General features: G+C 38.7%; 1 protein-coding gene across 8 annotated transcripts in view; it reads right to left on the bottom strand.

The window, feature by feature from the left end:
- The window catches only part of Atp13a3 (ATPase 13A3), an 86,175-nt gene that overhangs the window by 17,841 nt on the left and 41,575 nt on the right, over positions 1-26,759 (bottom strand). For 6 of the 8 annotated variants that reach the window (XM_063270760.1, XM_039088616.2, XM_039088615.2 and 3 more), the window contains 22 exons: positions 26,264-26,398; positions 24,981-25,053; positions 23,223-23,354; positions 22,063-22,242; positions 21,793-21,950; positions 20,875-21,063; positions 19,278-19,339; positions 17,703-17,853; positions 15,235-15,351; positions 14,685-14,702; positions 14,438-14,591; positions 14,233-14,353; positions 11,346-11,470; positions 10,562-10,737; positions 10,099-10,221; positions 9,939-10,018; positions 8,926-8,968; positions 8,719-8,828; positions 7,970-8,066; positions 6,729-6,801; positions 3,911-4,079; positions 2,514-2,701 (listed from right to left, as the gene is read on the bottom strand). In XM_063270760.1, the coding sequence (XP_063126830.1) occupies positions 2,514-2,701; positions 3,911-4,079; positions 6,729-6,801; positions 7,970-8,066; positions 8,719-8,828; positions 8,926-8,968; positions 9,939-10,018; positions 10,099-10,221; positions 10,562-10,737; positions 11,346-11,470; positions 14,233-14,353; positions 14,438-14,591; positions 14,685-14,702; positions 15,235-15,351; positions 17,703-17,853; positions 19,278-19,339; positions 20,875-21,063; positions 21,793-21,950; positions 22,063-22,242; positions 23,223-23,354; positions 24,981-25,053; positions 26,264-26,398 (2,674 nt within the window). Of the gene's footprint in view, positions 1-2,513; positions 2,702-3,910; positions 4,080-6,728; positions 6,802-7,969; positions 8,067-8,718; positions 8,829-8,925; positions 8,969-9,938; positions 10,019-10,098; positions 10,222-10,561; positions 10,738-11,345; positions 11,471-14,232; positions 14,354-14,437; positions 14,592-14,684; positions 14,703-15,234; positions 15,352-17,702; positions 17,854-19,277; positions 19,340-20,874; positions 21,064-21,792; positions 21,951-22,062; positions 22,243-23,222; positions 23,355-23,846; positions 24,960-24,980; positions 25,054-26,263; positions 26,399-26,759 lie in introns of those variants that run through there. The other 2 variants (XM_063270761.1, XM_039088619.2) reach the window with 2 other exon arrangements.

Here is a 26,759-nt window from a genome sequence, read left to right as displayed (position 1 = left end):
TATGCATGTGTAACAACAAAGTTTGAAAACTGTAGCTACACTAATAGATTTTCTAGAAAGACTGCCTCCACACCTAAGACCAATATTAATAACAGCACTAACAAAATCTCAAATTATATGTAATGCATTACATTGATTAGATTTAAAGAGCAATTGAATAGCCCTAACAAAGAACTGTTCCAAGAATTTCACTGGCAATGTACATTACTAACAAGAAAACAAGGGGTAAAAACTAGCAGAGTACATATTTGGCCGACTATACTGGTTCCTCTATACCTTCTGCAAGCACAAAGCTTACAGGAAAAAAAAAGTGCTATTTCTGCCAAAATATTTTAGTACACTTAAAAGAAATCAGTGTCACTGTCAACAATAAAATGCTTACTCAATTGAAAACATGAGGAGATAAATTTGAAGTCTTCTAATAATGTAAAGGATGCACTTTTAAAATAAGTAGCTTAAAACCAATTAAGGTGGTGGTGGGGGAGCACTTTTAAACCCAGGTCTGACAAAAAAACAAACCTGGGTATGGCTCTGTGGTAGAGCACTTGCCTGGAAAGGTTTACGCTCCAAAGTTCACCCCTACTGTCCCTGCTTGAAGTGACCTCACTCACTCACAACAATATATATTCTTTTTTATTTTTTAAACAATATATATTCCAGGATCACTACAGTTCTTCTAATACGATATGAATCTGAGGGCCAGGTTTCTTCCCAACTATAAAGAAAAAACAAAATAGAGGAAAAAAATGAAAGGAAAACCACTGTTTCTGGACACAGCACACTACGCCTTCAATCTCAGAATTCAGGAGCCTGAGGCAGGAGGGAATTACAAGTATGGGATCTGCTGAGGTGAAGGCATTTGCTGCACACGCCTGCTGGCCTGAGTCTACTCTGACTCTTACGTAAAAGATGGAAGAGAGCGGACTCTGAAAAGTGTCCTCTGTCCTCCACACAGAGGATTAATAAAAGAAATTTAAGTAAGGAAGGGCTGGGGATGCAAGTGTTACCCAGAGAAGGGTTCCTAGTGTTGTGTAAAGTGTGGTAGCAAACATCTGCAATCCTAGGACTCAATTGTGGAGGAATGGGGATCAGAAGCTCCGAGGAAGCTCAGTCACACAGCCTAGCCTATACAAGCTGCACTAAAGTGAAGAGACTTGGGGATATAATTCAATGATATGTACCTAGCTTGTGGCAGTTAACTCCCCAGGGTTTCAGCCTTAATATTGCCTCCACTTGCTCCCTCTAAAGAGGTTCACTATTTAGTATGTTAACATTACTTATAAAGTGTTCTAAGTAGCACAGCATGCTTCTAGTAGATCTCCATAACAGCTATTAGTGCAGTTACACAGTAACATGAAGGCTAATAAGAACTATTACAGAAAAATTATCAGTAAAAACAAATTTCAATGTTACCTGTTCACATATACATGCACAAGGTCAAACAAGGGCAGTGCATGTGGAAATGCTCCTCAAATCCATAATGAGAATGAGATTCCAATGATTATCATTTATATGATACCCAAAATCTAGTCCTGGCATTTTAACTGAACAATGACATCTCTTCACAGCTACACATAAACACTTGTCATTTGCTCCACGATACTGCAAAAGTCGTATCAACTAATGTTTTCAATTTTTAAAAGTATTATTATTATGTGTCATTCGACACACACACACCATGGACATTTGTGGAAGTCACACATCTGTGTGTAACTGAGTCTCTTTTTGCACTCATATCTTCTAAGAACTGGACTCAGGTTAAGCTTTTATGGCAGGACAGGTGTTCCTTTGAAGCCATTTCATTGTTCCCATTTTTCTTTTCTTTTCTTTTTTTTTTTTTTTTGGTTCTTTTTTTCGGAGCTGGGGACCGAACCCAGGGCCTTGCGCTTCCTAGGTAAGCGCTCTACCACTGAGCTAAATCCCCAGCCCCCGTTTTTATTTTCAAAAGCTAGCAACTTACATGTCTAACCAAGTTTTGTCTATAAAGCCAAAAATTTGGAAATTTATGTTGAAACCCACAGAGAGACACAGACCTCTAATCTGTTGGCCACTTCTGCAATAGGAAGCAAAAGTGACTGATATTGGAAATTGCACAGACTCTGACCTTGACAACAGTGTAAGGAACAAGGCCCCTGAAGGTGAAGCCCACTCTGGAGGAAAGCACACTCCCTGCTTCCCCCAGAGCCTCCTACAGGTCCCTGCTCTGCTTCCAATCCGAACTCTCTGTACTCACTCAAAGAAAGGGCCCAAAGTAACAGGATATGAAAACCAGAGTCATTAAAACTTAGGAGTGAGAATGCTCATGAAAGTGAAAACAAGACAGTAAACATTCAAAGCATCAAAAACCTGCCTCTCCATGAAGGAATTGATTCCCTTTTTAAAGTTTTATTTTTGATACAGGGTCTGGCTATGTATGCAGCTAAGTAGGATTGCTGGCATGTTGCCAAGACCAGGTTTCTTCTCCGTAATGTTGTAAAGGAAGAGAAAGGTAGAAATCATGATGTCACACTTACAATTCTTGTAGCAAGGCTGCCTGAATGGTTTTCCTTTTGAAAAGGCAACTGCCACTGTGAGGTACTGAAAACTGGAGATAAAAAACACTGTGGTATTCTCATAATTTTGTATTTTACAGGAATCAAGTTCAGTCCCGTTGTATAAGTGTGACGAGTTCCAACATGCGCTTCTTGTTGTATTGCAAACCCTGGAACACACAAAGACCCCATTAAGGACACAGCAGTGTCTTCCCAAGGGGCCAATGTTATTTTAGATGCCTTAAATCACTACGAGACAAGGAAAAGGTAAGACAATAGCAACACAGAGGGCGTGCAGGCTTTTCTTCACCCTTTAGCTACATATTATTATCAGTTAAAATTATAATCAAATAATTTTTAAACATATTTGGGATTTTAGCAGTGAATGTAAGCAGACCACAAGTCTGTCTTTAGCACTACCCCATGATAACTGGGGATACACCATCCTATTTAATATGTGTGGCTGTACTGTTTTACCTAGGGCTCAGACTTCTCTGGAGTTACAAGCTAACCTTCAATGCTTTCTACCCAGGGTTTGCCCTCATTTTCTGAGTGTGCAGTACTGTCAGGCATGCGCAGTTAGGAATGTCACTGCAAAAAACAGATAAATGTTAACTCTCTATAAATGGACTCTGAAAAGATTCAAGACCATTTTGTCCATTCCCTTTCATGGGCAATGCCTACATACATTTAAGCAAACAATGGGTTGGTGTTTTTTTTGTTTTGCTTTCATTTCCTAAAAATGTTAATGATCTCAATCAATCAAATTAAAATATTCACAACTGAAGAGTTGACAAAATTATCCACACTAAATAATTCAGAGTTTGTGAATAGTAGAACACTTCATAAATACCTAATATTCTTTTCAGGATGTTTTTAAATAATATTTAAAATTAAATAAAAGTGTTTCTTCAACCTGGAAATAGAAAACCTGGAAGCACTATATTATGCCTCCTGGACCCTGATGGCTAATTTTTCTCATTTTACAGGTAAGCAGGTCTCAGAAGCAAATTCATGTTCCATCTAGGTAATAAGTTGCACTTTGCCTAGACACTTTCTGCTATGATCCTATATGGTCCCCTCTAACGTTTATGCTCAAATTTAATGCCACTGAGATGCTAAGAGACTGGGTGAGAACTTTAAAGGGTGATTGAGCTCTGCCCCCATGAGTAGATGGATCCCTTTTCTTTATAACTTGGCTGTGGTACTGATGAACAGAAAATTATTCAACAACTATTCCCTAAAGACAAAAGTTAACATGACGAAAAGTCAAAATTATTAAGGTGTTTTAAAAAGCTGCATGTAATTTCTATACACAGTTTCAGGCTCATCTTTTCTAGTCACCTCATACAGTTTTTACGATGGATTGACCAACTCACTCTGAATACGGATCACACTCTTTATACTGCTTGACCCAGAAGAAGCCCAGCGACTGAAATCCAACGGAGATCACAATCTGAGACAAGACAGAGAAGAGGAGCGCCCCGGATATAAGGCCTGAAGGTGGTCTCTGTGCCACAAGCTCTTTCCAGGCAGGGTTTAAACTCACTGTAAAAGGACAACAAAGAAAAAAACATGTGTCTACATTTCTCACCAAGAAAGACATACTTAAATAAACTTGGAAATGAGACTTTTAAAATTCTGGTTTTGTCTTTTAAGTATTTAAAAGTTTCTAAATACTGACACCGGATGTCATACACATTTAAATAATCCACAAAAGTAAATGATTTATTTTAATTTCAAAAATGCCTTTAGAAACTTTTACCTTTCCATGGAAACTCATGGAAAATCCCAGTACCAGTAAAAATATAAACCAAGAGCCAATGTGTGGTAGAGGTGCACACTTGTAATCCCAGCACTCTAGGGAGGCTCAGGCAGGAGGATCACAAGTGCAAGGCTCTTCTGAGATATACAAGCAAAACCATGTAATGTTATATCATAACAGAATAACATAAAAACAAAAGAAAAAACCCTACCTATATGATATACTAGCAATGTCTGAATCTATATGAATACAACAGTAACATAAAGGAAAATTAGTCCAACTGATAACACATGGGATCTACTGTTTTCCACTATAAATTTCTATTATCTTTTGATAATAACCTCAAATGTTACAATGACACTATCAAAATTTTGCTTACTCATTAACTAGTCTTTATCATCTACTAAGCCATTTTTTAATTCAGTAATTCTCATCGGAGGTAATTTTAGCACCCCTAGGAAAGATCTGGCAAGGGCTATTTCAAGTAGTTGGAATTTGACAATATTGAAGACATGCAGTAACAATGGATCAGCTGTGTGCCTTACAATGCACAGGACAGCTCTCCACATAGAATTACCTTCCTAAAGTATAACTAAGAAGGCCTGGATCTCTTCCTGCTCAAATCTTAGTCCTCATTTCAACTAGCAAGTTCCTTCAAGTATACTTCAAGTTACTTATTTCCCAGATATTTATTTCTAGTGCAGAGAGATTTGTGAGTCCCTGTTAATTTAACAAGCCACATGCCTATTACTTATCATGGTATTAATACCAACACTAGTAAAAACTAACATCTTGTGTATGCATACATGATGGATATACAAGGGCACAGCATTAGCACTGTATTATCCCTTAAGAAATTCATAGCCTGAGTCTGAAGGCATGCAGCATCATCGCCTGGCCAACATGTCTGTTTCACACCCATGCCTTGCATTAATTAATACACCTTTTATTAATACACCTTTTATTAATACACCTCTGTAGGATAACTTGACATCAGGGATGGTGAATAGTGAGACCTTCAGCAGTTCCTTCATTGTTCAGAATTGTTTTGGCTATCCTGGGTCTTCTGTTTTCCCACATAAAGGACAAAATTGTCCTTTCAAGATCTGCAAAGAATTGTTTGCCAAGCAGGGTGGTGGTAGCACTTAAGAGGCAGAGGCAGGCAGATCTCTGAGTTCAAGGCCAGCCTGATTTACAGAGTGAGTTACAAGACTGCCAGGGTTATAGAGAAACCCTGTTTTTAAAAAAAAAAAAAAAAAAAAAAAAAAGTTGGGCTGGTGAGATGGCTCAGCGGTTAAGAGCACCCGACTGCTCTTCCAGAGTTCATGAGTTCAATTCCCAGCAACCACATGGTGGCTCACAACCATCTGTAATGAGATCCGATGCCCTCTTCTGGTGTGTGAAGACAGCTACAGTGTACTTATATATAATAAATAAATAAATCTTTAAAAAAAAAAAAAGTTGGCATTTTGATATACCAAAGGATGCTCCATCCTACCACAACGACACTTCCTCAATTATGTTCACTGTAGCTTTATCCACAACAGTCAGAAACTGGGAACAATCTAGATGTCCCTCAACTGAGTAGTTAAAAGAAAATGTGGCACCTTTGCACAATGGTATATTAGTGGTTTTAAAAAAATGACATGAAATTTTCAGGCAAATGGATAGAACTAGAAAGAAATCATCCTGGGTGATAAAACATAGACCCAGAAAGACAAATAAGGTTCATTTATAAGTAGGTAACAGTTGTTAAGTAACTAATAATCCAGTCTCAGAGAGGTTAGGTAAAGAAGGCGGCTGAGGGGAAAGCACGGGTCTCCCTGGGAAGGAAGAAGAGTCTAAGGCTGGACTAGGGACTGTGGGAACAGGAAAGGAAGTGATCAGGATCAGTGATCTATTGAAAATAGATTCCCTTACGCCGGGAGGGCTATGGAGTAAGGGAATCTATTTTCATGAAAAAGAAAAATAACATCATTAGTTAAGAGTAAGATAATGCAGCAGGGATCAGAAACATAATGGTTGAAATTGGATACTCTCCTGATTTATTACTCAAGCAAGAAGGGTAAGGTAAGCAGTTAAATGTTTTATGCCCCCCCTCCCCCCCGAGCTGGGGACCGAACCCAGGCCGTGCGCGCTCTACCACTGAGCTATCCCCAACCCTTTTATGGCTCTTTTGATGTAAATAAATCTACTCCAAAAGTAAGAGGGGAGAGAGGTAAAGAGACAGACAGACATTAGATAAAATGTGTGAGTCACTCTAGAAAACATATAGGGCAAAATATAAACCAGTAATAAAACATATACAGGAAAACTGGACCAATATAAGCTTATGTATAAAATGGTTGATGCAAATTTACCAAAATTTAAAACATATTCAAATGTTTGTGTACTTTGAAATAAAGAAAAAAAAAAAAAAGCAAAATACTCACTTGTAAATACTACTACCAAAATGATTGCCAGATCAATGAAGAGAAACTGAAAGTCTCCCAGGTTACTCAAGATCTACAAAAGTAATCGGTAAAGTTTAAGATGGTTTTCATAGCACCGTTACAGTCTTGTTTTTCCCCAAGAATGACACCTTCAAAATGGTATGTATTTGCTGGTTTTGTGTGTCAAGTTGACACAAGCTAGAATCAGAGAGGAAGGAGCCTCAGTCGAGGAAATGCCTATGTGACATCCAACTGTACAGCATTTTCTCAATTACTAATCGGCAAGGAAAAGGCCCAGTCTCTTGCAGATGGTGTCTGTCACACCTGGGTGGTGGGCTTGGATTCTATAAGAAGCACTCATTACTCCATGGCCTCTGCCATCACTTCAGCCTTGCTTGAGTTCCTAACCTGACTTCCTCCAGGGATGGACTATGATCTGAAAGTTTAAGCCAGATAAACCCTTCCTCCCTAACTTGCTTTTTGGTCACAGTGTTTCGTCACAGCAACAGAATCAGTATCAACAGAACTTCAAAGTCAAATCTTAATATAAAAGGTTTGACTTTAAATTTGTCAAAAGTATTTTTAATTTTGGCAACAAGTTTTTACTGAAAACATTTAACATTCTAATACTCATTATTCTCAAGTGTCAGTGTTTCCTCATATTTTAAATCTTTCCTTCTGATACTTTTCTAAGTAATAAAATGCTCACAAAGAATGTTACAGTGTCAATTAGGAAATTACAGGGCAATCAAGTTAGAGGATAACCTATTGAAAATACTGCCTACATTCTTTTCCAATGTATTGTTTTACAACTGAAATGTCTCTGTCTTTTTTCTGTAGCAAAGTTAACTACACCTGTAACTGTAACACAGATGGCATATGTTTCTATCCATGCTAGGGCCTCAACCACATAATGATTTTGAGGCTGGTCTACAAACTTGAAATCCTGTCCAAAGCAAGCAAAGCCAATATGTACTATAAACAAAGAACAGCTCCCCGTGCCCAACAAGAAAACCAAACCAAACCAACCAAACAAAACCCAGCAGTTTTTCCACACAAAGCTGTAGCCATGAGTGCAGGCTTTAAGGAACATGTATCCCACATTTTAATATCTCTAGGTAATTTTACAAACGCTGCATACATTTCCTTTAGGTCATGTACTCAAAATCAAAGACACATGCTCACTACCTTTTTCATGCTTTACCACTAAGTACCTACGTCTGTGTGGTGTGGGTACTCACAGAATACAGGAGAGTAACACTGAAATATTGTATGATGCTGTATAACGCCATAAATTTAAACACACAGAAGGATGTCATTAAAGCAGCTCGGCCTTCCCTGTGAATAGAAATGTTTAATGTGATTAACAGCACCTTAGCTTGTCCATCTGAACACAACTCCATCTTGACAGACATTCACGTCTACAACGAAGCTCTCAGCTACCAAAAAATGTATATATCAATACAACTGGAAGAATGTCAATCTGTTGCTAGTGGGTCACATAGGTCCAGCCACTGCTAAACATTAAACAAGTGCTACTGCTCTCCACAGTAACTCATTCTACTATGCTAGAGCAAGACAGAACAAAACAGTAAACTCTGAGCCAGGAAGAGATCTTTGTACTCATAGCCACGGGGAGGCGGGGGACAGACAGGGGGATTGCACGTTCAAGGTTATCCAAGCTACAGAGTAAATTTCTTGCCAGCTTGTGTCACAGTGGAGGTAGGGGAAACAATGGGAGTGTTATTTTTTCTGGGGCTAGAGAGCTAGTTTAGCAGGTAACAGCACTGAACATCTGGGGTTCAATTCACAGCACCCACATGGCAACTTCAAACTGTCCATAACTCTAGTTCCAGGGGTTCAGAAACACTTTTACAGCTTCCTTGGGCACGCAGCACACACATAGTATACATACTTTCATACAGGCAAAACATTTTTTAAAAGGTCTCTACAAAAAACACAAATATTAAAAAATTCAGATCTTTGTTACCTGATAAGGTTTGGCACACAAGAGATACTGGGTGTTTTAGAAGTAAAAGGAGACGCCACAGAAGCTTCAAACTCAGATAAGGAAATGCCACCATGTGCCCTCTTCAGAGCCTAACAGTTTAAAAAAAAAAATCTGATTAATTTTGTTGATGACTTAGGCTAAAGAACTACAAAATAAATCACACACACAGAGAAAAACAGTACTTACACCACAATCATTTGCACCATCACCGCACATCCCAACAAAGTAGCTAAGAAAAGAAAAATGAGTTTAAGATTTTAATTTCTTACAAGTCACATATAAAGTAGTTGATTCTCCTCCAGCACAGTCAGAGAGCTAGCCTATACATGAAACAAGTGTTCGCACACCAGGTGATCAGACATTACTGTTCAACTGACTGCACGTAGACAAATGATTTCAGTGGGCAAGGTAAGATCTTGAACACATTTTTTTGTTGTTGTTGTTATGAGTAAAAATTTCTCCCCTAGAAACTTCAAACATTGCTAGTTACTGAAATTCCAGAGCCATGAATGACTCAAATGCATTTGTGTGATGAACCTGTAAACCCAGCACTCGAGAGGAACATGAGTTGCAGGCTAAGACCCTGCCCAGAGTTCAAATCATAAAGCCACTTCTTCATTATACACACAGAGAAGGACTTAAGTGGACCAATCAGTTGAAATCAGGTTGAAAAAGGAAGAAAGAACAAATGAGACTGTGGGGCAGGGGACTAGGAGAGCTAGGGGAGAGCCAGAGAGAACGAGGAGGACCAGAGGGAACAGGGACTAAGCAGGTTTGTTTGTAACAAAGAACATACATGTACATATGTTTCAATTAAAAAGAGCACCAATTAATGATCTCCGTGTGGGTATAACCTTAAGAATTGTGGATATTTTACTTTATTTAGCCAGATAAACATGTAGGTGAACTTATTTTAAAACATACATAAAGTTCTTACCCACTTGAGGTAGATAACAATTCTTTACACACAAACATGCATGTGCACATATTTTTCACTTGAAATACGTGTTTTAGATTTTTGAAATTTTTTATTTTAAAATATTTGCCTTAAATTCTACTGTGACACTCAAAAAGTTTCAGATTTTAAAGCATTTCATATTTCTGGTGTTTGGATTAAGGATGCTGGACTTTTCCATAAGAAGTTTGAAAATGAAACTATAATTCATAAGAACAGAACCATAAAGCCCATCAAGACTCACTCTACGTTCTGCAATGCTTCCACCAACTGTGTCTTCTGATCGGGTGCCATCCGGGCAAACACAGTGCCATGCAACATCAACTAGAAAACAAACATTATTTAAAAAAAAAAAAAATGTTCACATGAGCTCATGATCTCATCTCTAAATTCACATTACTTACCTTAGGAACGAGATCTTGAAAATGTTCCAGTATCACTGAAAATGACTTTCCATTCATCGCAAAATGGTAGCGAGTCACCTGAAGATCCTCTAAGCTATCATGGGCAAGTTTGATTGGAATAGCCTATATAAAAGACATTCGACAATATTCAAGCACCCATACCAATAAAATACAGTTCTATATATTCAACATGTTTTATGCCAAGACTGATTGTTACACGATATAGATGATATGTCAGTAAAAACCTAGCGCTTATTCAAAGTAAAGGAAAATCAGTATCAAAATTTAAACATCCAGATTCTTATGATAATGAATCAGAATCTCTGGAATTCTGGCTTCTATTTTCATTTAGTTTTTGTTAATATTGGGTTTTCAAGTGCCTACTTTGTTTTTGGTTGGTTTTTTTTTTTTTTCAGACTAAATTCAAATGAGCAGACTTAAAATCTGACAATATAAACAATACCTCTGAGTCAATGGCTGACGATTCACTACACTGTGTCAGGGAGTCTGTGTAATGCCAATTGATCTTGGCCACTTTCCCATCCTTTGGAGGTAGTGCTTCAGCAATGATAACTTTGTCCTGAGGTAGAATCATCCCGCAGTCTCTGGCCACAGACACAGCCGTCAACATGTTGTCTCCTAGTTGAAGTATTTGAAACACAGAAAGGGAAACTGGACATGTGGAACAAGCACACAGGCACCAGGCTTCTACTAGAGTGCTAGGGTAGGCACAACAGGAGGAGGATGAGGAGGGTCCACAGCAGAGCTCAGAGGGAAGTGTCTCGGCACTGGAACGGGAGGAGAGAACGGACTTCCACACATAAATACATACATAGTACAGAAATAAAATGTAATAGAAAATATTCATCTGATTCTAACAAACACCTGATAACCATTTTCTATATCTACTTCAATACTAAAAATTGTAAACAATGAAAAAGGCACACATTCACTCCACAGGAGAAGGCATCCATAGATAACTCCCACGAGGCAAGGCACCCACGTGGTAAGGAAGCACAACAAAAAGGACATCACTAAAGTTTTAGTTTCTTCCTCGCTACTATTATTTCCATGAACGGATTTTTGTTAGAAGTCAAAGCAGGATTATAGCTACCTATTATCTTGGGGAAATATTTAGAGATGAAATAGTACAATCCATGGTAGAGTGAATCACTAAATAATGTGCCTTTCTAACTGACCGGCCCTCAATATCACATAACTGGAGCTCTCTCTATAGTTATGCTCACCTGTGACCATGACAGTTCGAATGTTGGCTTTATGCAAATCTTCAAGTACTGCAGGGGTTTCCTGCTTCAATTTGTTCTGCATTATAATCAGTCCCATAAAATCCATGTTGTTTTCAATGGCATCTCTGTTTAGACAAAAGATTGACAGATAAGTCTAAAAGACCTAAACCTATCTTTGTTATACAGTAAAACAAAGTAAAAGATGGGAGCCATCTCTCCAGCCCAAAATTGTCTATCTTTATAAACATTAATCAGTTCTGTAACTAAGGCATACTTATAGTTTACCCAAAATAATAAAAGAACAAATCTATGTCAAGAAATATACACAATTTATAGAATATACCTCATCAAATACACCCGATTTGAATTATGGGGAGGGGCACACCTCGCTTTAATCCCAATCAATTCCATAAGATGTCTACAAAATACAGCTCCTTATCTTGGCAATATGGTAAAATAACCATTAGCAGCACAAGGAGACCCACTCGGTACATAGGTATTGTTTTTAGAAGTGATAACCAAGAACGTTACTCTTTCAAATAACTGAGAAGTTGCTATGTGCCAGCAATATATAAAGTCCCCAGGTCAAACATAAAGACATTTCTGTAACGACAGATCTAATAAATGTTTGCAAAAACATACTTCAGCACTACCAAGGTGACAAGGTTGGTTCAATGACAGCCACATTCCTAGAAAGTCACAAACTGTCAAAGCCTTAAAAGACAAAGGTCAGAAAGCCCAGTTACAAATGTGAAATCAAGTAACCAACAACAAAGATGGGTACAGCTCAGCTAGGAAAGTGTTAGCAACGGAAGCATGAAGATCTGATTTGGGTTCTCAGCACACATGTGTAAAAAAGTGAGGCTTGGCAGTACACACGTGCTCAGGAAGCTAGCCAGCTAGCACTGAGAGAGAGTGATAGAGGGAAATGCCTACCATTGAACTCTGACATACAAACACAAGAGTCCCAAGCACACATACAACACAAACTCAACAGTAAGGGTGGCTGAGTATTTGATTCATAAAAAATAGTAATATTACAGGGAAAGGAACGGGGAAAGGACGGAGCTCAGCTGTAACAATTGGAACTACCAGTTTAGCAGCACTGAACCAGTGGGTCAGCAGATTTCCTAAGTCAAGATCTTACAAACGCGAAATGCCAAATGTCATGGACATGGTGTATTCTAAAGAATTGTACAATTCTAAAATGCAAAGGTTTCAGTAAGAGAAATGGTTATTTGAAAAACAAACAAAAAACAAACAATAGTGTTCCTATTAGGCAAAAACACAAGAGACAGTTTTGGTTAAAGGAAGAGGAAGAACAAGGAGAGATAGGATGATGATGTCAACATAGTCTATTCCAGTGCATGAAGAGCTGTAGGTAAATGAACAATTAGTCTTTAATGGGCTCAACAACAAGGGTGACATTGTAAAGAAAGGACTACTGTGTCTTCTGTGGGAATTAAAACATACCCGTGATTTTCAACCTGATATGTGTAACAATTTACTAGGTTTTTGTTTTTGCATGTGTGTGTCTTATCTGCATGTATGCCTGTTGTGCCCACAGAAGTCAGATCCACCCAGTACTGAGGGCAGCCAGGGCTCTTAACTTCTGAGCCATATCTCCAGCCCCCTTATTCTAGGTTTTCATGTTTATGTTCAGATCACTACTCTAAAACAGGCAGAAGTAGCAAGACAAACAATATTCCTGTTTGCTTACAAAATACTAAACAAAACATGAAATATTAACAAAAGGGTAAGTTCATTGTCACTTATAGCAACAGACATCAGAAGGGTGGGGTGTTTGGTAGCAACTGCCAATCTGACAAAAAAATCTAGGATTAGCTGGGAGGCAGGAGGATGCCTGTGGAGGATTATCTTGTTGTTTATGTTGAGACGGAAAGCCCCACTCCTTAAAGGTGGCCCATTCTCTGCCTGGCATCCTGCACTACAGAAATGAAAAAAGAACAGCGGTGCACGTCCACGCTTCTGTCCCCAGCTGTAACGGTACGCGATGCTCCTATACTTTGGCTGCTCCGTCATAATGACTGTACCTTGAACAGTAAGTTACAATAAGTAACTTACTTAAGTTTCCCTTTCCCTTAAGTTTCTTTTGTCTAGAAGACTATCACAGCAAAGAAACTAAGCCAAATATCAAACCGTATTTATACAGGAATAGATGTTATTAATGTCATTTGACAAAGGGCAGAAAAGAATACACAGCAGGTATCGTGGCTCAAGATTTGGTTCCCATTGGGTGGTGGCTTTTAGAGAAAATAACAAAATTGTTGCCTATTTCTAGAATAAGCCTGGCACACTGTAAAAATTTGGTAACAGGCTATAGTAGTGAGGGACACAAAGTACCAATCTTGAAAGGGGTCTCAAATTCAGTTCACAGCACCTACATCAGGCAGCCACAACCACCTATGGCTCTAGATCAAGGGCGTCACTCACTTACTTCTGCATCCCTGGGCACTGCATGGACATACACAAAACCACAAGCAGACATAAACCAAATTTAAAAATCAAAGTAACAGTTATAAGTATGTCTACACTTCTAAAGAAAATAATTATTTCAGGAAGATAAATATAGCCAACAAAATCAACATAGAGTGGGGTGTGGTGGTGCACAATTTAATCCCAGCACCAGGAGTTCCAGGCCAGCAAAAGTCTACATGGTGACTTCAAAGAGAGCCAGGAATACACAGAGAAACTGACAAAAACAAACAAACAAACAAACAAAAAACCCAAAAATACAGACTGAATGAAAAGTCGTAGTAGTTTTAGATAAAACAAAGCTCCAACGCAGACATTTCACACATTCGGTCTTTCGCAGGAATGCAGGTAATAGATTATTGAAAACTACGAGGAAGCCACTCAGTCCTACCTGCTAACATGCTGTACTTTATGCCAGGTCAGCTTTGACTCCAATTTTCTGTGTGCAAGAGCAATTACACGGAAGCCTTGTTTGGTATAATCTTCTAATACTTTCTCAAAGTCAACTGGAACTTTTAAAAATACAAGGAAATTTTAGAATTGCTTGCCACTGTAAGTTCTTGTTGACATCAGAATTGTATCCAGAGCCTCCTTACCTGTTTCAGGTTTACAGAGACTGGCAATCACCTCGGGGGCTCCTTTCATGTAGGCATCCATTCTCTTATCGCCTAGTGTCCTTGCAACCACACTCATCCGTTGCAAAGCCGAAGAAAATGGAAACTGTCGAACAATTCCTATCTCATAAATAGCCTATTTAATTTCAAAAGTGCATACAAAAGATTTATTATTCTTTAAGGGTAAAAGCAAATGTACTTATCTAAAAAGAAAGCATTCTTCACTTACTGGAAGTTCGAACAGCTCCTAAAGACAAGAGAAGAAAGTACAGATTAATACACATTAGCTAGAAAAACTAGACATCTATAAACCTCACTTAGAAAATGACAAGTGACTTTAAATACTTATGTTACTACAGTGGCTCCCAAAACCATGTGGTGACCACCAGGCCAGAATGCATAAGGCAAAGGGTTCAATGCCTAGTGGAAAGGTGGGAGGAGGTGGGAAACAATATTCAACATTTCAAATAGTCTGGAAATAAAAATATTGACACATTAAAAGCTAAAATAAATGAGGGGAATGCTAAATTTTATTTAAAAGTAAAACTAGTAAGAGTACCTTTCTGTAAATTCTAGGAGCACAGAATGCACACTAGAAAGACTATCCCATTTATAAACAGGAAGGGAACAGAAGAGCACTGAGAGTGAAATCTCAACAGCTCACAGAGAATGCCTTAGCACCGCAGGGTAACCTTCCTGATAAACTCAGTAAATACCGGCATGGCTTCTTCTGTAGACATTTCTAAACTAAATAAAAGCAAGCAGCCACTACACTGTACCATTTCTTGGTCTCCTGCAGTTGTAGACTCAGGCAGCAGCTGCTTGGAAGGACGAACCACAGTAGGCATGATCCGGTTGTGAAGCGCTGTTTCTTCCTCAGTTGCTTCTTCCAGAACCTAAAGACAAAAATTCCAGGTCACAAAATTCCAGACTTGTTTCATTTTTAGTGAACCATTAAAAAAAATTGTTATCAAAGGACATGCCAACACTAAATTATTAACATAAATAAAACAGAAATAGCTACTAAATACCTGGCAACTTCTGGACCAAGAGAGAAAGAAGTTGGAGAGAGAATAAAGAGCATACGTATGTGAATAGCCTGGCTGTCATCAGAAGGAGAGTGACACACATGGCTGTTACTTGTAAGTACTTTTAGTCTGTAATAGCACACTGATTTCTTTTCTGTCAACAAATGGGTATATTGTACACTACTTGTGTACCTGATAACAACAGAGGCCAGGAGAGGTGTGGACTCCCTGGGACTGGAGCTATGGAGTTAAGCTCCCACATCCTGCTGGGAACTGAGCACTGGTCCTCTGCAGGCTCGTGCTCTTAAGCACAGAGCCACCTCTCTGGCTCAATTTATTTTCCTAGGAAAGATGCTTGCTATGCCAAAATTATTTGATTGTGATCTTGAGATTCCTATAGTGGTAGAAGAGAACCAACTCCCAAAAACTGTCCATGTGCAGTCCAAGACAAGTTCATGAATTCTCAGTGTTTTCTCTCTCCCTCTCCCTCTCCCTCCCACACATAAAACAAAAATGTAAAGTGGTAAGAGTGAAGAAAAAAAACAAAACAAAACTGCAAACAGCCAGGGTTATGGCTAGGGCAATGGCAGAATGTGCCTGGCATGAACACACCAAACCAAAACCAGGCTGAAGCAAAACCTGTACTAAGTAAACTAAATTAGCCTAATTCACTAACTGGAGGGATCAGTGAAAACACTTTCAAACACTTAAATCTAAACAACTCCACAACAGTTTCCCACAGCTGATCATCCCACAACAGTTTCCCACAGCTGATCATCTCAAAAATTGAGATGTATCTTACTGTCCTACAATCAGTTTTAAGTCAGGTTTAAGAAGAGGAAAAGTCAACCAAGAAAATGCCCCAAGTCTGATGGGAACACTTATGACTGATGATTTATGGTTAATGGTTGATGTGGGTAGACTTAGCTCCTACAGATGATGCCATCCCTGGGCAGGTGAAGCAAACAGGATGAAGCCAGGAGCAGTGGCCCTCGCCCTAACCCCATAGCTCAGGAAGCAGAGGCAGGCGGTGCTTCTGAGTTCTAATGAGTGCCAGGACAGCCAGGGTTATGGCCTTTGCTTCATTTCCAGCCTCCAGGAAGTTCCAGCTTTGAGTTCCTACACAAACTTCTTCAAATGATGGGTATTGTGTGGAACTATAAGCTAGAATAAACCCTTTCCTCCCTAGGCTGTCTTTGGTCATGGTGTTTTACCACAGCCATAGAAACCTTAACAAAAACAGAAATACCAGGTTGAGGGGTATTGTTGTGGCAAACCTGACCATGCTTTGGAAAAGATTGTGGAAGGACTTTGAAACTTTGAGATAGAAAAGGCACCGAGTGCTCAGAGCTGAGACCAGTGTGGCTCATGGAGGTCTGACTTGTAAAGATTCAGAGGGGAAGCAACCACTTATTAAGTAGTTTTAATTAAGAATCTGTGGTTCTGGTCATCTGGTGCTTAAGAACTAGCTGTGATTAACAAAAGATGAGAATAACTGATAATGGTCAGCTGGGGCTGAGGAATTAGCAGTGATTAAAATTCTGGTGGCTGACAATTGTGGAACATGCCTTTGATCCCAACATTAGGGAGGCAGAAGCAGGAGGATCTCTGAGTTTGAGGCCAGCATAGACTACAGAGGAAGTTCAAGGAGAGCCAGGCCTACACAGATAAGCCCTGTCTCAAGACCAGAATCACTGAGCTGAAATCTGATGGGATTATTTCTCTGGTCATCACAGAATGTAGTTCAGGGTAGCCACAACTGCATCTCATGTAACTAGTAATGTGCTTGAATCATTTAAGGGTACTTATTTTGAAGGTATGAATGGGGCCAGGGAGAGAGGCTGAGGTACAGGCTCTGTGACAGAGCTAGAATCTTGCGGCGGGGGTTGGGGGGGAAACCAAGAGAAGCCACTGGTGAAGATACAGCCTAGCACCACAAAAACAGAGTGCAAGGGGGGCACATTCAAGTACTCAGGAGGTAAAGGAAGGACAGTTTGGCTACACAGCTGTGTTTATTGTGTGCCTAGGCTACACGAACCTTGTATCAAAAACGAAAAGCAAAAAAGTTGACCGTAGGACTGAAGAGATGGCTCAGCAGAGAGGCTCTTCCAAAGGACAGGCAGGCAAACCACAAACACACATAAAAATTAGAAAAGAAAATTCTAATATTCTAAATAAATTATTCTAATTATTAAAAAAAAAAAAAAGGTTGAACTTACCCACCCAATGGCTTCAAACATTTTCAAATCAAGTGGATCACCAGAAAGAACTCCTTCGATTTTTGTAAGTGAATGACAAGTAGCCATACAAGCAACAAACTGAGATTTTACCAACATCTCATTGCAAACATTGTCTTCAGGTAAAAGGAATCTAAACAGAGATTATACACTGAATTAGGACCACAAATTTCTAGATTCAAGCCAACATTCTAACATAACCTTTTTTTTTTTTTTTTTTTCCCAGAGCTGGGGACTGAACCCAGGGCCTTGCACTTGCTAGCAAAGCGCTCTACCACTGAGCTAAATCCCCAACCCCCTAACATAACCTTAAGGTCTTAATTAAAATAAGCTAAGTACAGTGAGAGAGGGTCAGAAGAAGTAGAAGATCAGGAGTTCAATCAATCCACTCTACAGTGAATTCAAACAAGAGTAGGCTGTCGACTTGGGTACAGCTCAGTAAAGAATTTAGCTAGCTAGCTACAATGCCTAAATCTGATCCTCAGAGACACCATGAACAAATATCCCTGTCCCTAAACAACTAAATAAAAATAACCCACTTAGCAAGATGTGTAGTTCCTACTATTGTAGCAGGCACAACAGTGAAAAACAAACTCATTTCGTTTGCTTTAATTTGTTTACCGCAGAGTCTGACTACTGAACTCACTCACATGTGCACCACACACAAATGTGAGAGGCAGCTGATCTAACCCTGAGCTGTATATATCCAGCCCAGGATGGTTACTGTTCCCACTCTAGACAGGGAACTGAAGGACAGTAGTCCCGTAGTTTTCTGTAAGTTACACAACAACCCACCAAGGTTAACAGAGCAAGGGCAGAAATACAAGAGATTTAGTTTCCTATGTAAAAATATGTTGAATTACTGTGCTGTACAGAATAAAGTCTGGATCTGAATGTCTGGTACTTCCTGGTCCAAAGTCCTCAAAGTATATCCTCAAAGTAAATCCTCAAAGTATAAAACATTAGTAAAGCTTATTTGGTAGCATGGAAACCACCAGTGCTTTTGGCTAAGCAAAACAAAAATCAGTATTGAAAAGGCTTTGCAGGGCTGGAGAGATGGCTCAGCGGTTAAGAGCACCCGACTGCTCTTCCAGAGGTCCTGAGTTCAATTCCCAGCAACCACATGGTGGCTCACAACCATCTGTAAGGAGACCCGATGCCCTCTTCTGGTGTGTCTGAAGACAGCTACAGTGTACTTATATATAATAAATGAATAAATAAATCTTTAAAAAAAAAAAAAAAAAAAAAAAGAAAAGGCTTTGCAGATAAAGGCATCATGCCTGACGACCAAGCTTGAGTCCAAACTCCAGATGATGGTGGAAAAAAGCTACTCCCACAAGTTGTGCTCTGACTAAAAGCACATGCATGTGCATGCGCACAGATACACACACATATACTCCCCATAATTCTTAAAATAGACATCTGAAATATACATAGAAAAATACCAGTTGTTTACTCTTAATGGTAGGTATAGTCGTATTATATTTAAATGTTGAATATGCTAAAATGTTAAAAATGAACTAGACTGATAATCTATAAAATCCAACTGATATTTACCGGGTATTTTCTACTCGCTGAATTCCCCACAGATCTAAACCATCTTCAGTAAGAGTTCCAGTCTAAAAAAAAGTACACATGCACAAAGTAAGGACAATATCTCACAAAACTAAAACAAAACGCCAAGACCCAAATCAATAACACCTACACACACACTGGCGGGGAGTGACCTCCAGGACACATCGACAATGAGACAATGAGAAACTGCATTCAACGGTACTTGCACTAGGACTCCTTCAAGTACAAGCAGGCACCTGCCTATCGACTATACTCATGTGCAGACACAAAATGAGCCAGTCAATCTACCTACCTACCAACGGGAAGTCTCTATATACTGGCAGGAGAGATAATGGTAGGACAGACTAGGGGACAAGGAAGCAAGAAAAAAGTGTAAACGCCAAAAGAGAGCTACTAACTAGTCAAACCCACGTTTAAAAAGACTGATTTTCTTCAACAAACTGTGAGGATTCAATAAAATTAACATAACATTAAATATATACATATATACACACATGCATACTTATGAATAGTAAAATAAAATCATAGTAAATACATATCGTGTCTATTCTATTAAATCAGAATTGCCTAAAAACGCCAGAGACCATATAACTCTTAGTCAATGCTACTACATTTAATTCATTAAAAATTTTTGAAACTTTATTTTTATGTGTATGGGTGTTTTGACTTTATATATAAATGTTTACCCCGTGCATGCCTGGTGCCTGTGGAGACCATAAGAGGGCACCAGATCCCTTGGAACTGTAGTCATAGAAGGCTGGAAGGTGCTATATGGGTAATGTGAATCAAACTCAGCGCCTCCTCAAGAGCAGACAACTGAGTTGTCTTAAATTTTATTGCTAACAGACTCTTTCCTTTGAGGCAGAGCCCGTATTACCCAGAGAGCCTAGAACTTGCAAATTCAAGCGATCATTCTGTCTCACTTTCCCAGATGCTGAAACTACAGTCATCCGTTTCCCTGAACTGCTGTTAAGACACTGAATACAAACACTAATTTGCAGATCTGGGTAAGTAAGCAACACTCAAGTGACTGATCACTGAGAAAAGGTTGGGGAGAAAAGCTGAAGAGATGGGTAACAAAAGGCTATTCTCTGATAGGACCTGGGTTCAATTCCCAGCACCTACATGGTGGTTCACAACCCTCTGTAATTCCAGTTCCAAGAATCTGACACCTCTTTTAGCCTATGCGAACTGTACACACATGTTGTATAGACAAAGATGTATGCAAAACACTCAACAGATTAACAATAAATAAAAGCTAAGAAAGAGGGCCAGGCATGGTGGTACACCGTGACTTTAACCCCAGCACTCTAGAGAACAGAGGAAGGCAGATTTCTGTCAGTTTGAGGCCAGTCTAGTCTATATAAATGAATGAATGAATCCAGCCAGTGCTATATAGTGAAAACCTTTTTCAAGTGGGAGAAGAGGGATAGAGAAAAAAAAATTTCAAAATCTGAATATGTAACTAAGTGAGAAATAGGAAAACTACAAAACTATTAAAAATAAGGACAAATTAATTCATAAAGCACAAACATAAATACTTAAAAGTACCACTGTAACAATTATGAAACAAACCAACCTTGTCAAAACACACAAGGTTCAGCTGTCCACAGATGTTTATCCTCTGGGGACTAATACAGAAAATCCCAACTTTTTTCAGTCTTCTCTGAGCATACACAATCCCAGCAGTCATTGCAGCAGGAAGAGCAGGTGGCACAGTAATTGTAATGATATCAAGAGACTTAATAATTATTTCCTGAACTTCTTTCTACAATCAACATAAAAATAAACATCAAACTCACAATATTCAATTTACTAATTTCATTGAAAAATAAACTTTTTGTGATAAATATATACACTCATCTATAACAACAGGCATATAAATTCTTCCCTAGAATGTTTGTGGTCCTAGGTTCAAACCCCAACGTAGGAGGGGAGTGGGAATTCTTAACAAAGATGTTTCAATGAGCTATCCAATGGACTAAGACACTAACAGCTAAAGGAGAGCTAAGGGCCAAAGTACTTGTCTCATTTTAACACCTCGATTCTTCACATGACCTTCAAACCGAAGTACTGATTTGATACAGTCTGATCCTATAAGCACCAGGGCTTAAAAGTACCTTCAATAAGTGTTTTAAAAAAGGGTTTTAGTAATTCCAGCACCCCAGAGGCAGAATTAGGAACAGGACAACTTAGCTAAATTATTATTGTATATATTATTTTTACTTTATCCCACAAGTAAGAAAAGGCTTTTGGTGTGTGCTTTACATCACCTAAAGGAAAGCAGCAGACATTCTGAAAAATTATATGCTATATTGGAAATGTTTTGTTGTTGAGATCTTGCTTGGCGTAGAACTTCCAATTTTCCTGCCTAGGCTACCCAATATATTTTGCTTTCTAATGTAATAAATAATAATGTCATATTTTCTTCAGAATTAATATTAACTTCAGACATATGACAAATAATTAAGGTCCAAACCTATCAAAAGTTCTGTACCTCATTTAGGATGCTATTGACGATTGTGTAGATAAACCCAATTCCGGCCACGACCACAAGACATAGCAGAAACAAGTAGGCGTCTCTGTAGAGCTTAAAATCAGTTGGCTTGGGATACAGTATAGAGCGAACAAGCTGTCCTTTGGAAGTACTAAATCCTTTAAAAAAATTAAAGAAAATTGTTTATCTTTTTATAAGAATTTACCTCACCAACCAGAATGCCTTTATAAACATCCAGTAGGTTTCAAATTCAAAAGAGACTTAATCTACCTGTTCTAACTACTATGGCTTTCACAAGTTCCCCAGTGTAGAAACGGGTCTGAATAACAGTCGTCCCACAGAACAAAGTGTGCCGCTTATGAGTCTCTGGGCTGTATTGCTCCTCCCCCATTCCTTTCACATCCACTGAAGGATTTGGCAAATTAGTCTTTGTCACTGGAACACTTTCTCCTATTACGAAAAATCAAATTTTAAAGGTTATCTTAGAAATCAATGTCAAATACATACTGAAAAGATGGTGAAGTTTACCTAACAGTATTGTATATAAGAACTGCTCTACATCTGGACAACACAGTGAATAAACCATCTTTTTGTTCATCATTTGATTTACTGAGAAATAAAGCTGCTTTCCACAGTAATTTCCAGAGAATGATTCACAATTTAAAAATGCCTGCCATTATATAAAAATTGTTTTTATTGACCCTTAAATAATCCCAATGACATAGCATACATCCTTAAGAACAGAATTTAAAAGTATTATTACTTTCAGTATCTGGTGATGTCATGATATCTTTAGTCACCACTAGACAGAAAGATACAATATAGACACATATCACAGAAATGTAAGGCAATTAGAGCAATGAAGAAAGAAATGAGTATGAGGATAATTCTCTAGGGTATTCACACTTCTTCAAAGACAAGAATGTAGAAAAGACATGTGTGACATTGTGTGCTTTAAGCCTCAAAATACCATGCAGGAAATAATTTCCAGTCAGATTATGATAATGAAAAAAGAGAACACAATTTAAAAGTCAGAAAGATCCACTTCTAGGTTGTGAATTTCCAACTGAATTAGCTTAAAGTCTACTTCTTCCCAATTAAAAGAATATTTAAAAAATCTTGATTTATTCCCATTTTCACATAATTTATTCAAAAGCAAATACATATCATCTCTGTAGACAAAGGCCTTCTTTCCTCTTCTCTTACTATAGACCATTTCCCTATGTCCAAGGAGCGACAAGAAGCAGGTCTAGGAATATGGTCAGTACCAGAAGGAATATAATCTTCAGCCCAGAATGTAGTCTACTTACATATAGAAAATCACTACCGATCACGTTTATGAGTAAATGATTATGATTTTGAAAAAGTTTAAACTACTGAATTTTAATACCATCAAAAACAATGAGCATGGCATTGCTGACTCCATTTACCTGTTAACATGCTTTCATTTACAATGCAAGTACCATTAATAAGTACTGCATCACAAGGCATGACTGTCCCATTTAATGGAATGATCATGACATCTCCCGGCACAAGGTCTGTAGAAAAGATCTCTTCTATTTCTGAATATGAAAAAAAGTTAGAAGTTGTCTTTAGTTTGTAATAAAAGCACAGCAAATAAATAAATGACCTACCCAAAAGTTTCTTGCTCTCAGTAAGATACTACAGTAGTATGGTTAGTACCAAAATTGCATCACATGGAGTGTCTCAACAAATAGAACTATGCACTAACCAAGCATCAAGGCTAAAGAGATGGCTCAGCAGTTAAGACCTGGTTCAACACCCACTATCTGTAACTCCAGTTCCAAGGGATCTGACGCCCTCTCTGGCCTCCATAGGCACCAAGCATTGCGATATGTCAGCTAACTTGTCTTCTGACAGGATGAGGACTAAACACAGGTGATATCAAGTTCCCATCACAAGCCCATACTCCTGTCAATCAATTTTGACGGTCAGCCACCTTAAAATACAAGCCTAAGTCCACACAGGAAATTCTGATGAACAAGCAAAATAATTTCTCCAATTCTACCAAAACTAAAACACATAAAATTTACCATTTTCTTTCCAATGGTATTCTTTCCTCACCGCAATTATTTCTCATCCTTTCTCAGTATATTTTAGTCTTTGAAATTAAAGTACAGCAAGCTGAATTTATTAAGTATATAATATTACTTAATTGTCTTCTTGAAAATTTAGAACAGGCATTGAAATCCCAACATTTGGAAGGCTGAAAAAGCAAAATCATGAATTTGAGGCCAGCCTGGTAAGACTCTTCTCAGGTGTCTGTGTGTGTAGGTGCCTCTTGCCTAAAAACAATACCAACAACTCTTGGGTTTCAGGAATACCAGTTTATACAACAGAATTAGAGGTTCAAGGTCATCCTTAGCTATATAACAGACTCGGCCAGTCTGTGCTACTAGAATACAGAAATAAAACACACACAAAAATCTCCAAAACAAAATAAGCAAATAATCCTACCAAAATAAGTAAGGTGGCAGCCAGTGTGGGAGAATCTAGTGAGAGAAGGGAGTCACTGGGAAGGAAGTAATCAATTGAATACAGTCAACAAAATGGAGCCTGAGGGCATGGCTCAAACCTAGAACCCCAGCTACTTAGGAAGTCAGAGTTGCAAAATTTAGCAATCTACTCCAGGAAGGTAGGAAGAAAGGAAGAAGGAAGAAGAAGGCAAGAGGGAGGAGGCAGGAAGTGGCAATGGGGTAGGGAGAAGAACGCTGAGAATACATGAAGGCTGACTGGTATATCCTGGAGAAATGGAAGTATCCTCCAGAGAGCATGCTACTATACTGTCTGTCCTTTACGTCATCATCTCAGTTTATACACTCCAAGCCTTCTCATTCCTACAATGAGTGTTTCCCTTTCACTATGTAACAACACCAACTCCACCATCCACTGTGCAGACCTCTCGAAAGGCTTCTTTTTCTCACTTCCACACTTTGCTGCTCTACAGCCCTGTTCTTGATCTAGGTCATGTCTTCAGTTTACTCCTCGATAAACCACGACCCATGTGGTAGTGATTTCCCATGGGTTGTCCTCTAATCTCCATACATATGCATGCATACAGTGAGATAAAGAAATGCAATTTTAAAAAACAAGATGCACATGTGCACACAGTCTACTTTACATGTGAGCATTTAATTGGACGATCTGTGCTCATTGGAAGTTCTTACCTTCATTTACTCTACAAACTGAAACTCTCACAGTACTGTGAGTTGCCACCATGTCATGTAACATAACATATTGCTGAAAGAAAAAAGAAATCAAAATCTAATAAATACAAATCCATTCCTCAACATAATTTTAAAAAAACCTTAATTACTTTGATCATTGTTTACTGCTCTGCCTACATAAATGTGAAAAGTCACAGGATGCAGAGGTGACTGACTCAGTGGTTGATATACTACGTGTGGCTTGAATGAAAATGGCCCACAGGCCAATAGGGAGAGGCATGTTAAGAGGTGTAGCCTTGTTGGAAGTGTGTCACTGGGGTGGGTTTGAGGTTTTCAGACTTTCAGGTCAGACACCATCACTCTCTTACTGCTGCCTGCTGATCCATGCGTAGAGCTCTCAGCTACCCCTCTAGCACCATGTGTGCCTGCATGTTCCCAAGCTTATAGCCATGACAATGAACTAAACTTCTGAATTGTAAGCCAGCACTAATTAAATCTTTTCCTTTGTAAGCGTTGCTGGGACCATGGTTTCTCTTCACAGTAAAAATAGAAACCCTAAGATAACTACTTACTACTCAAGCTCAGATCTGATCACTCACATCAACACCAAGCAGTTTGCCTGTAATTCCAGTACTCAAGAGGCGAGAGTGAGATTCCTAGAGCAAGCTGGCTAGCTCAATTAGTTCAGTGCATGAGCACTGAGTTCAACTGAGACCCTGCCACAATGGACAGACACAATGAATAAGGTAGAGAACAATCCAAGAAAAACTCAGGATCAAGTTGGGGCCTCTGGGCACAACTGGACTTGACAAGTGAACACATCCACACACATTCTCAAAACAGAGGGTCAAAGTAGAAAAGCCCTTGGTGGGGTTGGGGATTTAGCTCAGTGGTAGAGCACTTGCCTAGCAAGCGCAAGGCCCTGGGTTTGGTCCCCAGCTCCGAAAAAAAGAAGAAAAAAAAAAAAAAAAAAAAAAAAAAAGAAAAGAAAAGCCCTTGGTTACAAACACTGCCTAGTCTTCCACACACACAAGCAGTATACTGTCTTAAATGCAGACAAAACACTAGTACATACTTTAAAAAAAAATGTCCAAGGTCTAGCAGAAAGCAGGATTAGTTAAAGGCCCCCCTAGCTACCTTGTCTCAACAAACAAGCAAAAGGAAGTGTGTATGTGCAAATAACAGTAAGTGTACTTAATACCAAGTACTATTCATTCTACAAACCTTGCCAAGTTATTAAAAATGCAACTATATTCCTGAGATGTGTAATAAACTTGACTTACCTTTCTAATGGAATACAGTGAACTTATAATGGACACTATGGACATGACCACAATGGCTAGAGCATAGTAATAGTACTCATCGATGCTCCACAGGATAACACTGAACAGTTGGAAAATGTAGAATGGGTTGAGAACCTAGTTAAAAAGAAAAGGAAAGAAAGCTCCATCAACAACGGAAGAGGATATGTATGCATATGGATTCCCCACCACAGACTGGAGAGGTCAACAACCAGGTTCTTAAAGGATGCACACACCCTTACTCTTGCTTCCCAGTGAACACTAAACTTAATCCAGAAAGCTTAAATTATTTACATTAATTTAGGGTCATACCAAACCCAAAAACAGGTTCAACTAGAAAAGGCCAACCTGTATGAAAATTTAGGTAGGTGTTCTTTATATATTATACTTTTTAAAGTAAATTTATTTGTAATAAATTCTATGCTCTGAGCTAAAACAAAACTTTTAATCAAACAACAAATGTTTGCTTTAAAGAACA

The sequence above is a fragment of the Rattus norvegicus genome, chromosome 11, assembly GCF_036323735.1.
Source record: "Rattus norvegicus strain BN/NHsdMcwi chromosome 11, GRCr8, whole genome shotgun sequence".
NCBI lineage: Eukaryota > Metazoa > Chordata > Mammalia > Rodentia > Muridae > Rattus > Rattus norvegicus.
This window is presented reverse-complemented; position numbering and strand designations above follow the sequence as displayed.